Raw genomic sequence first — 23,470 nt, 5'->3', positions numbered from 1 at the left:
GGCTGATCGGTTGCTCCCCCTTCATTGCCTGACATGGCCATGCCATGCCGCCTGCACTCTGAAATGTTCAGAGATCGATCTTGGCCCTGATGAGGTCATGCGTGCGTCAAGTGCTCAGTCCACCTCCCGGTCCGAATGGAGTGGCCTACTTGCTTTCCCTTGTCGGATTTGACTGCAAATACTGTTCCTTGCATCAGTCAAGGTCGACCATTTCTATGAAAGTTATTATAAAAACTTGTCCGGAGGTGTTATCTAAGTCCTGAAACTCTCAAAATGTATTTTGAGGCATGTATTACTCATGTCACTAAACTCTCAAAGTGCATCTTCGTATCTTAAATTTATCCTAGTATATAATTTATGTCTTTAAATTCTCAAAATATTTTATCACATCTACAAATTCATCACATTCACCATTACAAGTTTGGGATCTAAAAATAAATGTTTTAAGAGTTTAGGATCCGGATGACAACCTGTGATAAGTTCAGAGATTTCAATATGCATATTGAGAGTTTGAGGATGTAGATGACATATCAAGACAAGCTTGAGGATCTGAAAAATTCATTTTGAGAGTTTGGAAACCTAGATGACACCTCACAACAAGTTTAGGGACCGCCAACGCGTTTTACTCTATATTTATATATATATATTCAACTGCAACTCAATGGAGTACACTTTTTTTCTCAAGGAAACTCAATAGGGTGCATCTGTACTCTACTCTCCATTAACCCTCTCACAGATACTTGGCACAAGTACTGTATGGCAAGTTGGCAACTCAGATTCTACTTGCACTTCTTCCTTGTGTTGTAGGGAACTCTATAATTTTGGTTTCCAGAAAAGAAAAACTCTGTAGTCCATATATACGCTATGTACAGTATACTATTTTTTTAGTGATTAATCAGAGCAACACGTCGTCCATCGTCGACCCCCGTGAACTGAATCACACTCGGAAGAGTATGATGTCGGGGTCTATTCCCTTGGGCACGCTCGACACCAGCTCGTCGTACGTGTCCGGCAGCGACAGCGCGATCCTGGTGGCGATCTCCAGGCACCTCTCGTACCTGCCGTCACCGAGGCCGCCGTGCTCGTCGTCCCCGGCGCCGGCGGCGGCGGCGGCGCTCTTCTTCTTCTCCTGGTGGTGCTCGCGCAGCAGCTCCTCCCTCATGGCGTGGTGCTTGAACGTCCGGCGCCGGAACGCCCAGTCCCCCGTGGCCCAGTCGAAGGCGTAGAGCGGGAGGAAGCGGTGCCCGTGCGCGGCCACGAAGTCGACGGCGGCGAGCACGAACCGGACCTCCTCCCGGGACATGTAGTAGGCGAGGCTCACCCGCGTCCACCCGGGCTTCACGCCGTGGTAACCCCGCACGATGGCCGCGCGGAGGCGGAGCGAGAGCTCCTCGCCGACGCCGAGCAGCGCGTGCCCGTAGGGCCCCGCGCACGCGCACCCGCCGCGCGCCTGGATCCCGAAGAGGTCGTTCAGGAGCCTGGCCACGAACCGACCGTGCAGCGGCAGCCGGCGCCGCCCGCCGCCGCCGGTGCCGGTGTCGCCTGGCGGGTAGACGAGGAAGGAGAAGATGGGCAGGCGCCGCGCCGTGAGGTTGCCGAGCACCTCCACGTTGGGGTTGCCCCGCAGCCGCGCCATGGCCGCCTCCGCGTAGGCGCGCTCCCGCAGCGCGACGGCGCCGCCGCGGCCGACGTGCTCCTTCACCCAGAACGCCAGCGCCGCGCGCACCTTCTGCACGATCGCCGGCGTGCCGGCGTCCTCCCGCTCCTCGATGTCGTCGTAGTACACGGTGTCCTCCTCGCTGAAGCCGTTGACGTAGGCGACGGTGCCGCCACCGCAGGTGGAGGGCGGGTGGCCGGCGAGGCGGTAGAGCGCGCGGTTCATGAGCAGGATCCCCGGCGTGCCCGGCCCGCCGACGAACTTGTGCGGGCTCAGGAACACCGCGTCGTACCCGTCCATCTCCCCGGACCTCATGTCGATGTCCACGTAGGGCCCACTGCGCAGCCACACCACGATTAATTGAGCCACACATCACAGAAGTCAGAGCAAGAAAAATCTTTTAGTTTATTTTCATTCATATCTTCGTTCATTTAATTTCGTAGTTTGTTGGTGCGTATATAAACAAATTCTAAATGATCTAATTTCTCTCTCTATATTATATAATAAATTAATAATAATACACATGAGGCAGCAAGCAACATGATGGATGAGGAGAGAGTGTGAGGCGACGCAACACCATTGCAGCCTGTGGGTCTGTTTAGAGGTTCAGACAGCGAGATGTCAATGGCTTTCGCTGTCAGATGAGCTACGAACTGGACTTGCGATGATCTCCTGTGGCAGGTCGTCTCCACGAGTTTCTTTCTGCTCCTTCTGATTGACTTGGAAAAACAAAGCCCGGCAACGAAATTCAGATTGCTTCGACGATTCAAAAACCCGGACCGAAGCAGCAACAACAATTCTACCTAGTTCCTCTAACTTAACGTGTGATCGGTGCGTTTCTTAGGCCTGGCAGACCATGAGCTGATAACTAACGTATGGTGCTGGTAATCGCATTAGTACACAGGTGATGGCATCAGGTCAAGGTGAGATCATCACGCGAGAAGCTAGCTAGGGCAGGTGGCGAAATTTGTCAAATTTTGATGTCAAGGTTTGGACAAAACCGGGCGTTTCTGACGGGGAAATCAAACGAAGAGACCCATCTCTCCGTCTGTGTGGCTATTTATGGCTTAGCGTGGTTGAGTATTCAAACAACGCCGCTTGATTTTTATTTTTCTGTTCAGGCCTGACCGATGAACATATATAGTGTGTATACTGATGAATTTCGATGCAATCACACACACCAGAGCAGGTCTTGGTGGAATTTAATTTGTTCTAGAGCGTCAAACTTTGGAACGCATACATCACATTGGTGGTGGTACTTAGTTTTTTTAAGTAAAACGAGAGTTGCTGGGTAATTTGGAAATTGATATGTATGGATGATGATGAAGTGAATTTTGTATAGCTGTGAAAAGACTTTCTTGGTCATGCATGTCAGGCTCTTGCTGCATTGGGTATTATTCATACGTTATCATCCAAGAGCCTGGAAATTTACGGCCACGACAAGGAAGAAAAACCTGTATCGTTGACCTGCACCGCGTAATTTTAGACTTCGAAGACGCTAAAAATCTACAGCTCAAACTACTATCTGACATCATGGAACTGACTTACCTAGGTTAGTTTGTTTACATACAGTTCTCTGTCTCGCACTACTGCATGCAAATGCAGGACGCAGCTGCTAATGACGGATTATTATTCGACTAGATGATGATTTTCAGTGGAATAATTTTCGGACGATGAACAACGATCGCAAGTCAAACAAGAAAGTACAATGAACAGCTAGGAGAGGGAGAGCTAGGTGCGCCCCGCCACGTACCTGGCGGCGAAGTCGAAGCACGCGAAGGCGCCGTGCTGGTGGAGGATGCGGGCGACGGCGCGGGTGTCGGTGAGCACGCCGGTGACGTTGCTGCAGGCCGAGAAGGCGCCGAGCATGGGCCGGTCGGCGTGCTCGGGCGCGGCGAGCGCGCTCCGGAGCGCGGCGAGGTCGACGAGCCCGTCAGCGCCCGCGGGGACCTCAACGACGTCGGCGAGGCTGCGGCGCCACGACAGCAGGTTGGAGTGGTGCTCGTAGGGCCCCACGAAGACGACCCACCGCTCCTCGGGGCGCAGCAGCCGCCGCACCGCGTCGCGCAGCGCCGGCGTGCACGGCGCCACCCCGAGCGCCTCCTGCAGCCGCCGCGCCGCCGCCGTGGCGCCCGACCCGCAGAAGAGCAGCGCGTCGCCGGGGCCCGCGCCCATGCACCGCTTGATGTAGCGCGCCGCCTTCCTCGCCGTCCGCGTCGTCCGGCTGCCGACGTAGCTGTCCTCCGTGTGCGTGTTCCCTGCAGCAGCAGCAGCAGCAGCAGCATCTCCGTCTCAGTCTTGCTGCACGCGTGCCCTAGCTTGCTCGCGAATGAACACGCATGATGATCGATCGATCGATCGACATGGATGGATGGATGGCGTGGTGATGATGATGATAATGATGATGATGATGATGATCGACTGATGAGTGATGACTGACCGTAGAAGGGGAGGACGTGCTTGAGGATGTAGTCCTCGATGTAGTGGAGGCTGCGGCCGGTGGCGGTGTGGTCGGCGTAGAGCAGCGCGCGGCGGCCGAAGGGCGTCTCGAACTCGGCGTCGCGGCCGACGAGCTGCGACCGCACCCACTCCACCCTCTCCTCCTCCGGGGCGCTCCGCTCCGACCTCGCCCGGAGCAGGCTCACCAGCGTCGTCGTACTATTGGCACCGTCGTCATTCCCCGACGCTCCGCCGGCCATCACCGGTTGAAGCGACGGCATGCCTAGGCTGCTTCTTCCTCCGGACAACAATTCCTAACTGCAAATGCTAGTGGCTAGACTTGCTGTGTACACGTACAGCTGCTCGAATATCTCGCAGCAAGTACATGTATTATTTATACACATCATTCTTCCATTCCACATCGCTTAACTTCATGTGCTGATCGACTTGTAAAGATTAGAAATTGGAAGAACAATCCGATTGGATGAGAGGAGAATAATACTAAACAATAACACATCACACACTACATGTGAGATGGATGGACGACTTTATCGCTGGTCAGCGCGCGCGAGAATCGCTTGCTTGCTTGCGGGGGTCGCCAAATTGCAGACGTTCAGTAAACTAGCTAGCTGACCTGGTGCAGAGATGAGTAGAGATTTGTGTGTGCAACGGCAAACTGCATGCATCAGCAGCAGCTCGATCGGTGAGTTTTCTAAGCTTCTTGGTCGGGGGTCGCAGGTAGGTGCGCTCCATTTGGTAGGTTTTCGGAGCCGCTGCAGCGTTGTCGTCATCATCGGCACGGTTAGTTAACCGCCGGAGCCGCCGGCTGCTGCCGGATCGACAGCTGCAGGCCGGCTTTTCTTCCAGTTTGATTGACACGGTTGCTGATGACTTCGCAGTTAATGCCTGCTCGAGATCACCCGCTCGCACGTATATATCATGCTTAGTTAACAAGCTCATTATATTTGTTACTTAATTCCTCTGTATTCAGGAATACTACAACTTAACTTGGCTCCCATATTCTGTTGTGACCGTTGTTTCCTTGCAAAACTTGTCGTTTATAGTTTGGAAACCAGTATACCATAACATTTGGTGTACTAATCTAGCTTATGATTTTTTATGCCAATCATATACGTACAAATAAATTAAATTAGCTAGAGTGGGTTCATGTCAATCAATACATATCAAGTTTGACTTTTTCTTAAATATAAAATGTACGTACATATTATGTGTACTTCTAAATGGAGGGAGCATTCCTAGCTTTATGAGCACGCGATGGCCTGCTATTGGAAGAACAATGTCATTCATTTTCTAGAGCGAATCTTGAAAAATGTAAGTAGCCACGTTGAGTATAGCACTCAGATCGAGTCCAGGTGCTACCCTCAATTTCATAGTTAAGGGAGCACTTGCTAGTAGTTGGTGTACGTTGTTAATTATAAATAATTGTGTAGACTACTGGAAAGCAGAATATTCCTATCGGTTAAAAACAAATAGGGAAATAAAAATACCGATAGAAAATATAAAATCAATTATTTTGACGGTAAAACAACAGAAAAATACCGACAAACGTAGATTGATAGGGAAATAAAAATTGCATGGCAGTTTATAATTTTTCTGTCGGTTTTCCGTTAACCTGTCGGTTCACTACCCACAGGGATAAAGAGCTCCGTCAGGTTTGAAACTGTTTCACTGTCCAAAAATTCTGACAGCGAATATCTATCTATTCGTCGGAAAAACACATTTTTCTATCATATAACTACCAACAGAATAATCCCTTATTTTTGTTCTGCCACTCTTATTTAACGATAGAAAATTTCATACCCTTTTTGATGTCATGCTAACAGGGAAATTTGTTAACCCTTGTTGATGTCATGCTGGCAGCGTAACTATATTCATTGGCTGATAGGATTATCAAGAAACAATTGTTCAAATCAAATCTAAATCGTGAACAGAATGGTCTATTTATGACTGTACACATTGTGAAGCTTATAGATAAAAATTGTATGCTTAAAATATTTGTATAGAAAATTTAAAAGTTTATATAGTTCAAGTAGAAAAAGCTGGAACATCTACTTAAAAGTTGGAGGTAGAACTTGTATTCATTTTTTTTTTTGCATTCTAGAGGTGCTATTCCATAATCTTTAGCCAAGACATAGATTGTTTTTCTATATATATGGCGTAAAATTTTATAAGATTGAAGCTGGAAGTTTTGATGTGCAGATTAAAGTTTTTTTTGGAAATCTAATATGAAGGTTTTTAATATATTTTTATGAAGTTTTAAAAGTATATTTGGAAAGTATGATGCACAAAGTGTTTTTTTGGTATATGATTCCAAAAGTCTTATAAATTTGAGTCATGAATTTGAATATCCTATTAGTTGTCACAAGAACTCTTTTAAAATTCAAATGTAAAGTTGCAGTACACTTAGTTGTAAGTAGGATCTATAAAAGTTTTAGATAAATGGTTTAAAATTTCACTATTTTATTATGTAGTTTAAAAAATACAGTTTCAACTTTCAAGGTTAAATGTACGAAGTTTAAATCATATGATTAGAAAGTCCTTGATTTTGGGGATACAAAGTTTTTATCAGATGCTTTAAAGTTGGGGACTAATTTGTTGTGCACACTAATCTTCGCATGCACTTGTGTTTTATTATGTCCTAATAATTCACCACCCATTTAATGATAAGGTAATGAGCTCTTTTACCATGCTTGGAAATACTTTCCAATACTTCCTAATGCCTCCCAATACCTCAGCAAAATAATGTTTTTTGTTGATTTAATTGTTCAAAGGGCATTGTTGTCATTGCACATCGTCAAATAAAAAAAAGCATCGCCCACAAGCCTCCGCCCCTCCCTGATACCGCGCCGCACGCCGCCCTCCTGACTCTCGGCCCGCGCCGCCCTCACCACGGCGGTCGCCCCAACGCCGCCGCCGCCAATGGCGTGCCATCGCTTCGGTCCCTCCGCGCTCCCGGTGTCCTCGTCCAGCACGCGTGCCTCCCTCCATCCGGCGTCGAGGACGGCGCCTCCCTCCGGGTTTCTCCGGCCATCCTCGTCGATGCTCCCTCCCTCCGAGCCCCCGGCGGCCTCCAACACCCGTGCCTCCCTCCGGCCGGCGCCGAGGACGGCGCCTCCCTCCGCGCTGCTGCCGGCATCCAGAAGCCGCCGGAGTACCGCCGCTTGAGCACCCGACGATCGCCCGCCCCCTGTACCCAGCACCGTCACCTATACCGCCGGGACACCAGGTGAGGACTTAGCAGTTGTCTCGATTGTTTCATGTAGCACTTGTTATCTGCTTGTAACTTGCAAGTGGTCTTGTAATGATGTTGAAGGGATCAGTATTGATGAGATTAAAAATGTAACTTGCAACACTCGAAGCTCACTGTAATCCTGTACTTCTGTAATCTTGTAGTGTAGTATGTAGTATAGTGATGGATTGGCAATGCAATGCGTCGTCGTTTCTTCCTCACTGATAGCTAGCATGCACATTAAGTATTGCTTAGCAAATTGTGTTGCATGATCTGTTGGCTTACGCGGGGATTTCATATCACCAGCCGTCTCCAGTTCCAGCCCCAACTGTATTTGTTTGATTCTAATTCAACAGGGCACTCATCACTATGACAGGAACTGTAGGGTAGTACAAGTACTATGACCCATCCTTTGGCTGGGTTCTTTCAGTTTGTCACACAGAGCTCATCGCCTTAATTCCGTCATTACTATGTTTTTCTGAAAAACGTGTATGCCACATGTACACAGCTCAAATCCACTAGTCTAAAGATCCTGCACGCCACTGGACAATTAAAAACTTCACCACAACATATTTCAGAAGGCATGCATGGTCAACATGGAAATGAGCTATGGGTCCAAATAAGCTGTAGAATATAATGGGACAAATCTTTTTACATTCTAGTTTGTCTTGTGTGAAATATGAGATTGATCCTTTTGCACTTTTATAAATGATTGCTATATGTAGTAGTATGTCCTCATCTTAGGTTTTTATTTTCCTCAAGCATGCAGATTTGTTCTTGACAAAATTGTTTACTTTCTTTGATTTGGAATAATCAGAAACATGCTTTAGAATATAAATTAAGTAGAAGCACTTGAATGGAAACAATCTCAGGTCTAGTATTTAGAGTGCCTTGTGGGATTTAGTGCACTTGAATGGAAACAATCTCAAACAATGTCACTGCAAAAACCATTATCCCAACCAGTCGTCTTGTTCCCTCTAGTAAATAAGCACTCTGTGTGAAATTTAGACCTCCAAATGTAAAGCCATCTATGTATAGATAGGCTGGGCATGCTCATTTTGCACGATGTTACTGTTGGTTGTCATGTTCGTTTTGCCTTACTCAATAATTAAATGAACCCCAATCTGTCCGTTTTCCATTCCTCCGAAAAATGTCTACTCTTATGCCTTTGTTTGAAACCTACAATATCCTATTATATTGGTGCAGGAGGGAATGCTGGGTCTTGAGTACAATCTAGTTATTAGTAAGGTGTTTGATGATGAAGAACAAGGATACCAGTTTTATAACAACTACGCTAAGGGGAAAGGATTTAGTGTTAGGAGAGACTACTGTGGGTGGGACATTGGCCACAATGAGAGGACTCTTCGGCATTTTGTTTGTAGTTGTGAGGACACTTCACCCTTGTCCACTATAAAGTTTGTTGCCCCACATATATAATCTGATGTAGTTCTATTTTGTAAGTGTTGTAATTTATTTTAAACATTTAAAAACTCTGTCAAACTCTGGTCAAAATCCATGTATTCAGGCTTAACCTGAAAATCATCCAAGTCTGAAAAAAAGCCTGAACCCCACGCTTAGGCACTAGTTCTTCTGCAAACTTTGCACATAAACACATGCCATACATCAATATTTAACTTATTACAATCAGGACATTCAAAACCATCTTCCCGAACATGGATACATCAAATAGCACCTAACATCATTCCAACGAACAGGCCAACAAGCAACATTACAAAGCCACAACAGAATATACTACACCTACTCCCCTCAGTGATCTTGTTAGCCAGGAGTACCAATTGCTTATTCTTCTCCTCCAGTTCCTTATTCTTCTCCTCCAGGTCCCTCTCTTGTGCCTTTAGGACTAAATCCTTCTCTTTATTCTCACTGGACAGCAGGTCATTGATTTGCTTCAGCTCAGCATTGTCCTCCGCTTTGCTCCTCAATTCCCAAACAGCATTACGGATATCGAAAAGTAAATTCTTCATAAATGTTGTGTGCTCAGGATCATACCACTCATAGAAGCCACAGTCCCCATCAGTCTACACTAATAACAAACAAATCAGATGCCAAGTCAAATAGGACATGCACCAAAGCAAAATAGGCTAATTTCTTACCCTTGCTCGGCTGCATCTGTAGTACCTACGACCAGGATTATCATCACTCCACGCAATCCACCGTGGTGCCTTTCTGTTGCACATACACACAACAGCGGGCTCATAAGCTAGAGGGCCTTCTCTGTAGGGCACCGGGGGTCGCGACCTCAGAAGCCCACGGACACCATGACTGCCTGCACTTATCCTAGAACCTTGCGAGCTCGACTCTGCCATGCCTGAAACAGAAATCACAAAGACAAAAGGACTCTATCATGAAAAGCAATGTGTATGTACCTAACGATCACGATTTGAACCAATGAACAAAACTGGTTATCAGGGCATGTTGGGGGCACAAATTGAGTGGTCAATTCCTTTGCAATTCCGGCGGCGTTGGAGTCGACCGGAACCCTAATTTATGGTTACATGAATACGATAAGCTGTTTAAGGATTGCTTGCAGGCTGGTGACAATCTTTTATTTTATAAGTAACCAGTCATTTATCAACAATTTACAAACAAACTATGCTAGTCCTGACTCCTTAATTTAAGCATTTCATTCAACTAGCCTGCTACTGATAAGGCATAGGCAACTCATGAAAAAGAAGTCTGTACAAACTAGAAAAAAAATCGGTTTTATGTAACTCACAATTCTACTCATTTTTGTTATGGGTGTCATACATTCAGGAATATTCAAGGTACAGTCCCAGAGCACAGTGAGTAGCAAGGCACAGTTTCAGACTGATTGTACCATCATATAGAAATCAATAAAAATAAATTGTATCAGAGATATATAAGGAAATATTGGAGATCAAGATGCAGTACGCTGGCATATGCCTATAGAACATAACAAGACATGTTAATTTGAATTATCAAGCACTTCAGTAATGCCTAACCCCAAAAATATCAAGCAATTTATTCAGTAATATAAAAGAGTGGTGGCTGAATAGTTATTCTAAAACTATTGCAAACTTTCAGATTACCTGCAGTGCATCTCTGATATTATCTATGTTCATATGCAAAGAGCCTGAGTAATTATTCTGAAACTATTGCAAACTTTCAGATTACCTGCGGTGCATCTATTATATTATCTGTGTTCATATGCAGAGAGCCTGAGTAATTATTCTAAATTATTGCAAAGTTCCTGATTACCTGCAGTGCATCTCTGATATTATCTATGTTTCATATGCAGAGAGCCTGAGTAATTATTCTAAATCATTGCAAAGTTTCTGAATATGCCGAGATACCTCATGGTTGCTGCTACCCTTGCCAACCAGAGCAACACGCTTTATTTCTGTATGTTTTCTTGGGCACTCACCGACTTGTGTTGGAGGAGACCAAGCTGTGGCGGCGTTGGCCGGTGGGGGTCACAGCGTTGAGGACGTCGAGCTTCTTGACGGCGCGGTCGAGGCGGTCAGCAGTGAGGCGGTCGACGGGTGCCCTGGCGAGCGCCACGGCGACTGGGCCGACGGCTAGCACGGCGCGGGCGGTGTCCGAGGAGAGGGCTGGGCACTCACCGACTTGTGTTGGAGGAGACGAAGCTGCGGCGGCGTTGGCCGGCGGGGGTCGCGGAGGACGTCGAGCTTCTTGACGGTGTGGTCGAGGCGGTCTGCGGTGAGGCGTTCGACGGGCGACCTGGCGAACGCCACGGCAACTGGGCCGACGGCTAGAACGGCGCAGGCGGCGTCCGAGGAAAGGGCTGCGACGAGCACGGCGAGGCCAGGGTTAGAGGAGACGATGGGGATGGAGAGGAGGGAGGAGACGGCGGCGGTGTGGGCCGATGTGATCGGCGACGAGGGCCTGGAGGCGAACCCTAATTTAGGGTTAGAATGAACGATAATCTTTTTGTTTTTACATTAAACCAAATATTCATCTCAATAATTAATAATGAAATTACTATGATACCCTTGAATGAAAAATAAAACTACAAAAAGGGAATCGCCATGAATTTTTAATCCTTTAAATTTTAGAGGTATTTGGAAGTATTGGGAGGCGTTACGGGGGTCTATGGGCCCACCGACTATAGACACAACCAACGCCTCCCAACGCCTCATCATTGAGGCCTCCGAATACCTTTCGTCATATGGACCCACAAATCATAGACACAAGAAATACCTCCCAACGCCTCTCCAATCATTGTAAAATTCTTCTAAGGTAATAGTGGTTGATTCAAAATGGATATTTTTTTTGAGGAGATACAAAGTGGATATTAGCAACACATATATGTAAGTTTAGAGGTTTGTTATGGTGCTTGAGAGGAACCACCGGTTTCTTCCCCCTCAAATTTTCTAGATCATTGATTTTAACTCAGTGTGTTTTATTTTAATCAGGGGCAGTTCAATCATTACACAAATAGATCACCGGTTAGACCATCGCTGCCTCCTTCCGCCTTTATCCCCAACCGGCGTCCTAAGTGCGTTTCTTGCCCGCCGCCGGCGGCGGCAGCGGCCTGCGCACGGCTCTACCCGGTGGCGGCGGCCTGCGCACGAGGCACGAATCTTCTCCGGCAGTGGCGGCGCCCTCCCTCGACCGGCCAACCGCGCACGGCTCTTCAGTCTTCCCCGGCGACGCGGCCTGCATGCGTCCCTCCCTCTATCCGTGCGCACGGTTCTTCCCGGCTGTGGCGGCCTATGTACGGTCTTCCCTCGACCATCCGCGCACGACGCATCCAAACGAATTAATTTACAAACTAATAACCTTCTTATTTCCTATTCATTTTAAGGCGGGTAGTCATTTTATATTAATTTACAAACGAATTTCTCGTAAGTTTATGTTGCTTTGAACTTATTAAGGCGGGTAGTCATTTTATATTTTTTCCAACCTATTTTTCTATTGAATTATATGTGTATAAAATAAAACTTTTTGATCAACGTTGCTCACACCTTCATCTAGATATGAAATAATCCCCCACTCTTTATTCTACCCTCCTCATCCGCTGTCCTAAAATGAAAAAAAAAATCTGTGTGCCAAAATTCACTGGGGCAAAATTTAAAAGAAGCTAGACAAAGGAATCTAGGAACACCCAAGGAAAAGAAGCGTGACACCAAACTGAAGGTTCACATGGGAATAAAAATACGAGAGAAGCAGGAAAATGAAACAGGCGTTGTCAGCTAATTATTGCGCGCTGCTGCTGCGGACATGCATGTTGCCAGGTGCTCCCTTCTCGTGCGTGACGCTAGTCAATTGCAGCGCTCGCACGCTGTTACTCGATTACTGTTACTACCAGAGATCTTCGTGGCTAGCGTGTCCTAGCAAATGCGCGCCCGCTAGTATCTTCTCCATCATAGTCCTACATGATATTATACATGTGGCATGTACCAATGCACTTGCATTCAGGACGAAAAAGGCCTGCGGAGCATGCGCGTTTGCTGTTGTTAAGTGAATGCTGACACCTGGTTGGAAAATGGAAAATAACTAGTTGGGCCTTTGTCCGGCCTGCAAAGTGTCTGTATCCTCCAGAATGGCAGGCAACGCCGTCACGAGAAGTAGCCCATTAATTTTATCCATTTCATGGTCAGCCCAAATGAATGGCGTTTTTTCATTTTTATATTTAAAAAAAAATTTCAAAAATATATGTCGAATAGTGAAATTTTCAAAAATGGGTACCTGTCGCCGGGCGACAGGACCTAAATATAAAAAAATTTACATTTAGGTCATGACGCCCAGGGCACATTATATAGTGAACTTATAAAATCGATATAAAATCTTAGAAAAATCGGAAAAATACAAACTCAACTGTTCTGGATTCTATGAAATAATATATACAACTTTTGTTACATAAAGTTTTTCATTTGATCAATGTATCTAAATTAAGAAAAATAGTTCTTGTACCTAGAAAAATCTGAAATAATTCATTTGGTCTAATTGTGCTTATCTAAAATTTACCAAACTTTTTTTATAGCTCTTAGGAAATAAAATAATGGTATTGTAAAAGTTATGTCTTCTAATACTCAGTATAGCAGCATGGATAAATAACCCATTTAAACTAGACATATTGCAAGATCTAATTTAAAAACTTATTCTAGAAATGTTTTCTGGGCCTACCAATTTTGTACAAGCCTATGCTCACCATATGCAACACTCTGGCCAAAGATGACTTGCATCCAAAGGATGGATCTTGAAATTTAAATAAAAGTATATTAAACTGGTATTTAAAATAGAGCAAGATAAATTGATCAAATGAAAAACTTTATGTAACAAAATTTGTAGATCTTGTTTCATAGAATCCAGAACAGTTGAGTTTGTATTTTTTTATTTTTCTACGATTTTATATTGATTTTACAAGTTCACTGTTTAATGCGCTATGAGCGCCATGACCTAAATGTAAATTTTTTTACATTTAGGTCATGTCGCCCACTGGATATATTTTTGACAGGCACCCGACATGCACCTATTTTTGAAAATTTCCCTATTCGGTATATATTTTTGAATTTTTTTTTAAATATAAAAAATGAAAAAAGCGCCAAATGAATCACTTCAGGAATGAATCAGTCAGCCCATGGCACGCACAGCAGTCTGGCAGCCCAAAAGCTAGTCAGAAATAGCTCGTAGTTACGAACAGATGCTATAGCTGTACCCAGATGAGAGGCTTAAAAAAAAAAAGCTCTTTCTTGCAAAACGACACGAGGGTACCTCTACGTTAAAGTTTCACTCAAATAAAAAGCTGCAAGTCTAAGTTTCCTTTTGGTTTGTTTGAAGCAATAACTTGAGAAGAGAGTTCGATCGACCTTTCACAATAGCAAAAGGGGGAAAAAAAACTTACTGGCAATGTACTGTGCCGGCCGCGGTGCAGGTACAATATCGGCGAGACGATGGGTGTTTGGATTAGTTAATAAAGGGTGCAGGTACATAATAACGAGCTAAGCCATCACTCGTATAAATGCACGCAATTATTCGTATAATCGGCGGGACGGGTCGGTAGCCTGAAACCACACGGCCATGGCGCCACGGCATGCCTGGGCTGGCTGCCTACCTCGCTGAGAACTCCCAGGGCCGGCCCCGCGACGCCGCGCGCCAGGCCGTGCAGGACAAGGGCCGGCCAGCAGCCGGTCGCTTTACATACAGGCTACGACCGCAACCACTGGCCGCGCGGCAGCCAGCACGGCCACCGCGTACACACGTCGACGCGATGCATGCTAGCTCTACCTACACAAGGCGGTGCCGTGCCGCCGCCTGCGGGCGGGCGCCGTACGCGCTGGGTCGGTGTCGAGGACAGCGGCGCGCGGCCACGTGCCGTGTCGTCGGTGTCGCCGCCCGCCATTAACGCCGCCGCGCTTGCCGGTCGGGTTCGCTCGGGGGGCTCTCGATCGCCGCAGTCGCCCCTCTCGCGATCGATGGATCGATTGGACGTGGCTTAACAGTGACGATGATGATTAGAGATCGTTTCTGTTCTGCGCGTGTTCTGTGCGTCCTTCCGCTGCAGTTACTGTGGGCGGCGATGGTTCTTGCGAGGAGGGGGCTTAACTGCGACTGAATGGCGGCAGCGAAATATAGGTGGATCGGGGGTTTAATTTGCCGGTCCTCCCGCGGGCATTATTGATTCCTCCTGCTACCTAGTTTGCGTCGACCTGTCAGGCCGCAACCACAAGTCATGCTGCTTTTCTAAACTTATATATATACAGGAAATGCTCGGGATGTCGATTCATGCCTAAAAGAAGATAAGTACAGTATAACTAGCGAGATGGTCCGTGCAAATTGCGCGGGTATCTAGCATTTTATACTAAAATTTGGTGTTTTATTTTTAACTTAAAAATGTATTTATTCAAATAATTTTGTATGTTGTTTCGAGATCAAAATTTCTAGGCCGTCGAATAACATCAAGGGAAATCAAGGCTTGACATCACATGTTAATCAACACCATTAAATCATCATAAAATTTAGTGTTGCATGTTCTTTTATTTCTTCAACTAACGTAGTAATTCTAAACCCTTTTAATATTTAAAATTTTTTATATTTATTTGTTGTGCTCAAGGAAGGTCTCATCTGCGTACTCTATATTTGTCAAATATTGTATGGTCTAAATTCACATGATTAACAGATTTATTTGTAGTTTATATATTTTTAATTTTAAGATCTAATCAACCTAGATATTTTCTCATAGATCAATTGATTGGTTCATATTGATCGACGTGTTAATAAGCATTTGCGTAAAAAACATAGATATTGTAGGATCTTAAATTTTTCAGGCAATGCATTATCCAATGATAGATCAAATATCCTAATCTATCAAAATAATAATAAAAAATTATGATGTATTTTCTAAATTGTGTTATGATGTGTGCTATCATCTTGTAAAATTTCAGCTTAAGACTCCACCTATGCACGGAGAAATAAAAAAGACAAATTGTATTAGGGGGTAATTTGAACCAAAGTGCATAGTTTGGGGGGTGAAATGAACCAAACAATAGTTTAGGGGGTTATCCAAACTTTGGCTATAGTTTAGAGGAGTAATTTACACTTTTTTCTTGTCTAAATAGTGCATAGTCCAGGCTCGCAACCCTCATGTGCAAAGCGTCCCCTACCATTATCCTCTCACATCTCCATCTACTATACCTCACCGAGATCCCATCGATTCCGACCTTCGTCTGCTAGTGTATATCATTGTATATTATATGTGGTTTGTTGTGTCTGTATGGACGCTCGGCGGCCGCACGTGCCGCTCTCCTGCAATTGTGTCTTGCCATGGTGGCTGCAGGGAGAGCTTGAATAAAGGTCCCTTCCCTCCTTCTTCCTTTTGCTCCGCCTAACCAAAAATCTCATCCCCTTCCTCCATTTCCACCGCCTCATGGCTCAACTGTTCCTCTTCCTCCCTGTTCCTCTTTTCTCCCTCTTTTCTCCTGCTTCTAGGTTTCTACCTGGATTTTCTCATTTTAGTTTTTGTTTTGGTTAGAATCATGGTAGATCTGCTTGCTTGTGCTATAGATTTGCTTCTGTTCTTCACAGGAGTGAATCTGTATGGTCTTATTTGCTGATTTTTGTTGTGGCTTTGGTTTGCTTCTCCTCTTCCCCCACTGCCTTTTCTATTGAAGCAGTTGTGAGCTTCTTCTCTTTAGGTCCCCATAGGTCTATGTCGTTGGTTGTGTTGCAGGCCTTCTCCCGAATTTGAGGACTTTACATTTTTACCCATTGGCGCCTCTTTCATCTACGTCCTTGGGTCACCAGTATTGGTCTTCGTTAATGCCTACTGGCGAGGCTTCTCTACCATAGCTCGAAACATTATTATTGGGTCCCTTTGGACACTGGTGCCCTTGGTGGTCTGCACCGGCGAGCTTTACGGAGGTGACGACAGTGTTTTGCAGTTTGCCCGTAGATTCCTATGGATTCTCGCTTATGCGATATGTGGATATGTTCATGTGTGTCTGGCCATTTGGATCCAGTTTGTAATTGGCCCCTCTTTGAAAGGCTTTTCTATAATAGTGTCACTTCTATAATATATGTTATAAGGTTGTTTCAAAAAAAATGCACAGTGCAGTTGGTTCACATCTTCATCCTTTTCTTGTCACTGCTTGATGAGGTTGCGGCTGAACATATCCGCTGTTTACCAGTTATGCTTCCCTTATCACCAAATTATGCTTTGCACTAATTAAGTGTTGTCTAATCTTTAATTTTCTTGATGAAGTTTTTATTAAACGCAAATCAATAGCTCATCGCAAATATGTTAGCCATGACTTTGAAGATCACAGATGCTACCCTCGATCAGCTCCTACATTTTTCATACCGATCCACAACCACATAGCTTCATTGTGACTCTCAACCGCACCTTGCCCATTTTGTATTGTCAAAGCGACTATTGTGCCCTTCCTTTTCATGTTATCGGACCTACTAATTCTTCCCTTCTCTAGCGCCAGCGTCCTCCTCCCTTCTTTTGTTAAGCTTGCAAAAACTGCAAAAAGCAAATCGTGCTGATAACTCTAGATCTATTCCATAAGATTATTCATCTTCATGAAATGGTCCGTTGGTTTCTTGGTTAAAAATGCCGACGGATTCGACATCAACCTTACTGGCTTCCTCTTTGCTGTGGTCAGCTCCTCTCCTTATAAAGCAACCACTGCTTCTTTCAGACTGGATCAAGAACTGATCTGTCTCACATTATGCACTACCTAACACGAAGCTTTTGGTCACCACTAAGCACAGACAGGATGCGGCCAATGTTCTTGTCCTCACCTCCTCAGTCCACTAACGAAGATGTCGTCAGTCATCGTCCAAGCGAGCTACCAGTTAGTTGCATTTTCGCAGTGGTGGCTGAGGCGTCGGTGTAACGGTCCCGGCCATTGCATATGTTCTTTTTGGCTAGTTTATACCGTTAGATCTTCAAAAAAATCCAATCATATAAATCTTTCTCTTTTTTAGATTAACGTGATAATTTTTAGACGCTCAGCGAACGTGGTGGTTTCTTTTAACACTCCTACCATGGAAGATGATTGTCCTCTGCGCTCTACTATCGGCTCATTGCTCGTGCTCTTCCATGTCAATGATATGTTACGGGCAGTAGCAGCGCCAGAATGCATCTAGCTAGATGGCCGTTTGCATGAAGATGGGTGAGCACAAAAGTTTCTTCTGGTTTTATGTCAATGTGTCGTTCCATGATTTGTTTTGGATGGGCTTATTCTTTCTTATATTTATTTCCTCAGTTATGGATCTTGCGGATGGCAAATAAATCATGATCAAGTCCTAGTATCGGTAGACCTTTCTCAAAACAATGGAGTCCCGAGTCCGACTCTAATAGGAAATACAAAGTTTTTATCCAATGTGGATTTTTATGTGATATGGATTTATTTATATGATATGAATTCTTTAGAATAATATAGACCGTTAGATCTTCATAAAATTCAATGGTACAAATTCTTCTCTTTTTTAGATTAACGTGGGAATTTCTAGACCCTCTCGGTGAACGGGGTGGACATGTACCAGTTTTACTTTGATAGTTGGGATTGATGCCGGTGACTATTGTATCAAATGATATTGTGAGATTGATGCATGAAAGCTCTGTTTTAATCTGAAACAAATTATTTTGGTGAAGGTGTTAGGTGCACAGAATTGTAATTGCTAATGTAGATTTTTATAAAGGGAATCAATCAATGTAAGAAATAAGACATAAGAAAGTAAAATAGTTACCTACATTCTTCCGTAGTTGATTGTGTTTCGGATCCTCGTTCCGTTTTTTTTAACCTTGATGAGAAGGATGTGTATTTCGGGGATTGAATATTGGGAGGTGTACAACATGAATTTGAGGTGTTATAGAGGTTACGGCAATAGTACTCGAATCCGATTCAAATTCTATATCTATTACTTTACCATTTATTGATTTTCTTATGACTGAATATACGTGACAGGGTCGGTCTAGGATCTGAGCAAAAACTTTGATGTACGTGAGAATATACTAAAACAATGGAGTCCGACACTAATAACAATAGGAAATATGAAAATTTTATCCAATGTAGATTTTTATTTGATATGAATTCTTAGAATAATATAGACCATTAGATCTTCATAAAATCCAATGGTGTAAATTCTTTTTTTTTTTCTGATTAACGTGGGAATTTCTAGACCCTCTCGGCGAACGTGATGGCTTCTTTTAATACTATTGTATTAAGATAATAGATACAAGGCTGAAGGTATAGGATAAATATAATGTCGAGATAGAGGAAAGGGGAGAGGAGAAACGGATTGTAATCTTATAGTCCACACAAGATCTAGAGAATTTTGTGAGAGAGACAAAATAGTCTATGTATTAATGATGAAAAACTAACTATTATACGAGTGAGCAGAGAGAATGATGGGTGAACACGAAGGACGCTATATACGCAGCATCAGCATCACCATCTGGGCCGTAAATGTTGCTACTAGCTTTTACATTTTGATCTCGTTTGGTCCATCAGCTTTCTGATCATGTTCGTCCCACGAGTGGTGATTTTTTCAGTACCGAAGAATGAGTCGATTTCAGTTCATTATCCATACGTCTCTCGATTAATAATAATAAATAGCCACCTGGTCGGCTTTAATACGCGCCGGAAAAATCAGCCCGCTCTTGTGCTTGCACTATCAGAGAGACTCGAAGCTGATCACAATCACCACCATGGACCATCTCTCTGCTATCAACGAATATGGTCGTCACACTCACGCGCTTAATTTCTCCTGCTAGCTCACGCCACATGTCCATGTCGATTTCCCAATAATGGTTCCTAGAGCAATGACTCATATATAAATCTCTTTAGTCCATTAGGTTATTATCCAAACAAGTGAACAAAAATGTGGACTAAATGTAGTTCCACTTTAGTCCATTAGTTCGCAAAACCACCAAATTTGAACTAAACCAACAGCAAATTGTGAAAAGACCAAACTACCCCTCACTATGCACATGCATGCACCGTCCGCAGAACATTCAATGTGGCTTATTTATCTAGTTCCACTGCAGAACATTCTTCAAGCTAAGCAGGCAAAATTTAGTACCGTCCGCTGAAAAGAACTCCAAACATAAATTTGCAAAACTGTACCTTCGTTCATTCCGGTAAAACACATGCAATTTTCAAACATCTAGCTCTCTGGCCAGTGCAATGCAAAGTCAAAAGTACCTTCTGTGACAATACAAATCTCCGCGAAATTTAAAAAACAAAGTGCAACTGATGCTGAATTCAAACTCCGGATCTACAAGTTCGAAAAAAAAAATACTTTTGTAGTTGCGTTCTGATCTAGGGGCGGCAGCCAAATGAATGCCATGCCGCTTTGTAGTTGCGTGCCAGAGGAAGTCCTTGTCCTCAATAAAAACGAGCGGCCCAACCGACGCTCTTGCCAGCTTCCCCTGCCAACCATCGTCCATAACTGGGCATGGGAACAAGAGAGATGCTGCAAAATTTCACGATTCGTTCTGCAAGGAGAAAGAGCAGTGCGGTGTACTCCATCAGCTGTGGCTGCTCATTTTGAGCTGCTTGGAAATTGCAACTGCGCACATGAATGCAGGTCTCGTTTTACAGCTGCACCATGAAAGTTCCTCATCAGAATGATTTGAAGCGAGTGACTCAGTTAGGCCATGTTTAGATCTTTACATGTAAACGCAAAAAAGCCGTAAACGCATTAAAGTGAAACGGAATGTTGCTAATTTGAAGTACTAAATGGAGTCTATTTACAAAACTTTTTGCATAGATGGGCTGTAAATCGCGAGACGATTCTAATGAGTCTACTTAATCCATGAGTTGCAACAGTGATGCTACAGTACCCATCCGCTAATTATTGATTAAACATAGATTAATTAGCATCATTAGATTCGTCTCGCGATTTACAACCCATCTATGCAAAAAGTTTTGCAAATAGACTTCATTTAGTACTTCAAATGCCATGTTTACATCTTTACAAGTTTTTGCAAAATGAACTAAACACACCCTTACTACCTTTTCTGACAACCTGCATTCCTCAGCAAGGAAATTGTGCTCTGTCAGAATATACAGATGTATAAGAACGGGGGACGTGGAGTACTTGTATGACTGTACTATGATGGAAGTATCTCTTTTAGTCAAACTTTTAAATCTCCAGCTATATATACCTGAAAGAGATTTAGCTAAACTTTTTCATGTACAACACTTAGCTCTGAGCTGTCACTATAATCGGCTATAACCGGTGTTTGAACATAGATAGCTAAATGCCTTAGCCAACTATTTAAAATATTGCTTCTAATACACCAATACAATAATTGGCAATAAACTTGATCAAAAGCAAGCAGCCAAAAATGAATTTCTACGAAGTTCGCAACATTTCATAAAAAATTCATATCTTGAATTAATTAAGGCAGAGGAGAAATCATCACAATATTTGACACCTCTTGCAATGAAGAACTCGACACTTTTTACAGTCAACACAACGGCGAATGAATTCCCCAGAAGAAAAAAAACAAAATCACTAATAACATATACATTAATTTAATTTGTATATAAACACAAGAACAAGCTATCTTATACCCTACATATATTCCGTAGCCATATATGCCACTTGAAAATGAAATCTGAACAGATTTTAAAGCGAAGCAAATCGCTTTTCTGAATCTTGTGCAGTTTTCATTTTGGTGAGCATATACAACAGAAGCAACTTGACGAGTTTCCTTGTTTCTTTCCCCCAGTGAGATCTACAGGATGTACGTACTAGTGATGAACGAATTGAAGGACACCGCCATGAAAGCACCCAACCAAACCCCACCGTGCTTGTTGTCCACGGATGGGCCAGCTGGCGCAATGAATGAAGGATCGGAGGATCTATGGTGCAGCATGCAGCATCGATCAACCGGTCAGTTGAACTTGGAGCAGACCTTCCTGACCTCGCCGGCGCCGCCGGTGACGACGCCGATGCTGCCCATGCGCACCATGGCGTCGGCGAAGTCCTGCCGGAAGTATGGCCCGAAGAAGTTGCTGAGCAGGCCGGAGTAGGAGTCGACGACGTCGACGGTGGCCGTGTCGTTGTAGAGCGCGGCGTCGGAGCCGATGACGGCGAAGCCGTTGCGGATGTTGCGGAGGATGGAGGTGTCGAAGACGCCGCCGCTGCCGCGGTCCAGCGGCAGGCGCGTGTTGAAGTCCCCCGGCGCGCACCGGGACTTGAGCTCCGACAGGAACCCCGGCGGGATGGTCGGGTCGGCGCCCCGGCCGCCGCCGGGGAGCGGGAAGTTGTACAGCCGGTCCTGCAGGAAGAAGCACGCCGTCGTGCCCACCGTGTGCGCCGCCGTGAGGAGGACCAGGTCCTTCTCGTCCAGCCCGTTGGCGCGGAACTTGGAGCGCAGCGCGCCGATGCCGTCGTGCGCGTCCGGCAGCGCGTCCGCGTCGCGCAGGTTCGACACCTTCCCGTCGCGCCGCCCCGTCGGCACGTCGAACGACGGCCCGCCGGTCTGCCACGACATGTGTATACATATATATATAGGTATATGTATGTATATATATAAATATATATGTGTATATATGTATATGTAACAAATAAAGTGTGCGTACGAATGCGACGGCGTCGCGGGCGGCGAGGGCGACGATGTCGGCGCAGGAGACGACGCCGGGGCACTGGGCCTCGAGCTGGGTCTTGGCGCCCTCGATGATCTCGAGCCCGCGGAGGCCCTGGTGCTTGCTGTTGTCCACCTCGGCGCTGCCGCCGCCGCCCTTGATGAGGACCGACCCGTCGCACCCCCGGACGAAGCAGTCGTGGAACTGGAGGCGGAGGAGCGCCGGCAGGATGGTGGGGTCGGCGGAGCCGGCCTGCCGGACGACGGAGGCGACGGTGGACTCGGCGCCCGGGCAGGAGCTGGAGTAGAACCCCACCTGCAGCTGGCCGTCCGCGACGCCGGCGAGCACTGCCGCTACTACCAGCAGCCAGGACGCCGCCGCCGCCATGGCCAAGCCCGGCACGCTGCCACCGACGCTGCTGCTACACCTTCTCGGCATTGTCGACAGGTCGAGAGTGGGAGTGAGGACGGAGGAGAGGTCGTTGCATGTCCTGTGAGCTAGCTGCGTAAATGAGGCTTTATAGGCTGCCGGCCCCGGAGCGGCGGTTGGCGCCGATGCGGCGGCACATGTGTGCGTGCACGGTGCAGGATTTGACCTCACCATGGGAAGGGAAGGGAAGGTAGGCGCCCCTTGCCCAACATCTGGTACGGTGCAAAAGTTGCCGCGCTTTTGCAGCCGTGCATGGTGGTTGTGTTGCATGCCTTTGTGATTTATATGTTTCTCAAAGACTTCTATGTAATAATATTTTGAAAGAAGTAGTACATTCTGAAAATCTATAGTTCTTTTTCTTTTTTGCAAATTCGCTGTATGATCGTTCTGACCTGAAATTTTTTTTGAACCGAATTCTGACCTGCAAATTCACTGCATCATATGTCGTTGAATACTCTCTGAATCTACTCTCGAGCTCAGTCTTGGATACAACCATACAACCATGAATGCCGCACCATTCCGCCGGAGCCACCGAAAACAGGGGAAAAATTGTTTCTTCCTCCCCCCTGGGGCGTGGTTAGGCCATCCTTCATGCATGTGCACTAGGCCACCGGAGTAATGTGTGGCACGATACCTCCAGTG

The 23,470-nt window shown here is 45.4% G+C and overlaps 2 protein-coding genes across 2 annotated transcripts; both read right to left on the bottom strand.

Moving 5' to 3' along the window:
- Positions 1–652: 652 nt before the first annotated feature.
- Positions 653–4,436, bottom strand: LOC120646220 (probable cysteine desulfurase). Its single transcript, XM_039922894.1, has 3 exons — positions 4,098–4,436; positions 3,411–3,915; positions 653–1,994 (listed from the first exon to the last, which is right to left on the bottom strand). The coding sequence occupies exons 1-3, from the start codon at positions 4,375–4,377 to the stop codon at positions 938–940; spliced, it is 1,842 nt and encodes a 613-aa protein (XP_039778828.1). The 5' UTR covers positions 4,378–4,436; the 3' UTR covers positions 653–937.
- Positions 4,437–21,180: 16,744 nt separating this feature from the next.
- On the bottom strand, positions 21,181–23,052 carry LOC120644195 (peroxidase 43-like). The gene is made up of 2 exons (XM_039920757.1): positions 22,397–23,052; positions 21,181–22,296 (listed from the first exon to the last, which is right to left on the bottom strand). Exons 1-2 carry the CDS (start codon positions 23,000–23,002, stop codon positions 21,706–21,708), a joined length of 1,197 nt encoding a protein of 398 aa, XP_039776691.1. The 5' UTR covers positions 23,003–23,052; the 3' UTR covers positions 21,181–21,705.
- Between the last annotated feature and the right edge of the window lie 418 nt (positions 23,053–23,470).

The sequence above is a fragment of the Panicum virgatum genome, chromosome 8K, assembly GCF_016808335.1.
Source record: "Panicum virgatum strain AP13 chromosome 8K, P.virgatum_v5, whole genome shotgun sequence".
NCBI classification, from domain to species: Eukaryota; Viridiplantae; Streptophyta; class Magnoliopsida; order Poales; family Poaceae; genus Panicum; species Panicum virgatum.
Note: the sequence above shows the minus strand (reverse complement) of the source record. Positions and strands in the feature narration are given on the sequence as shown.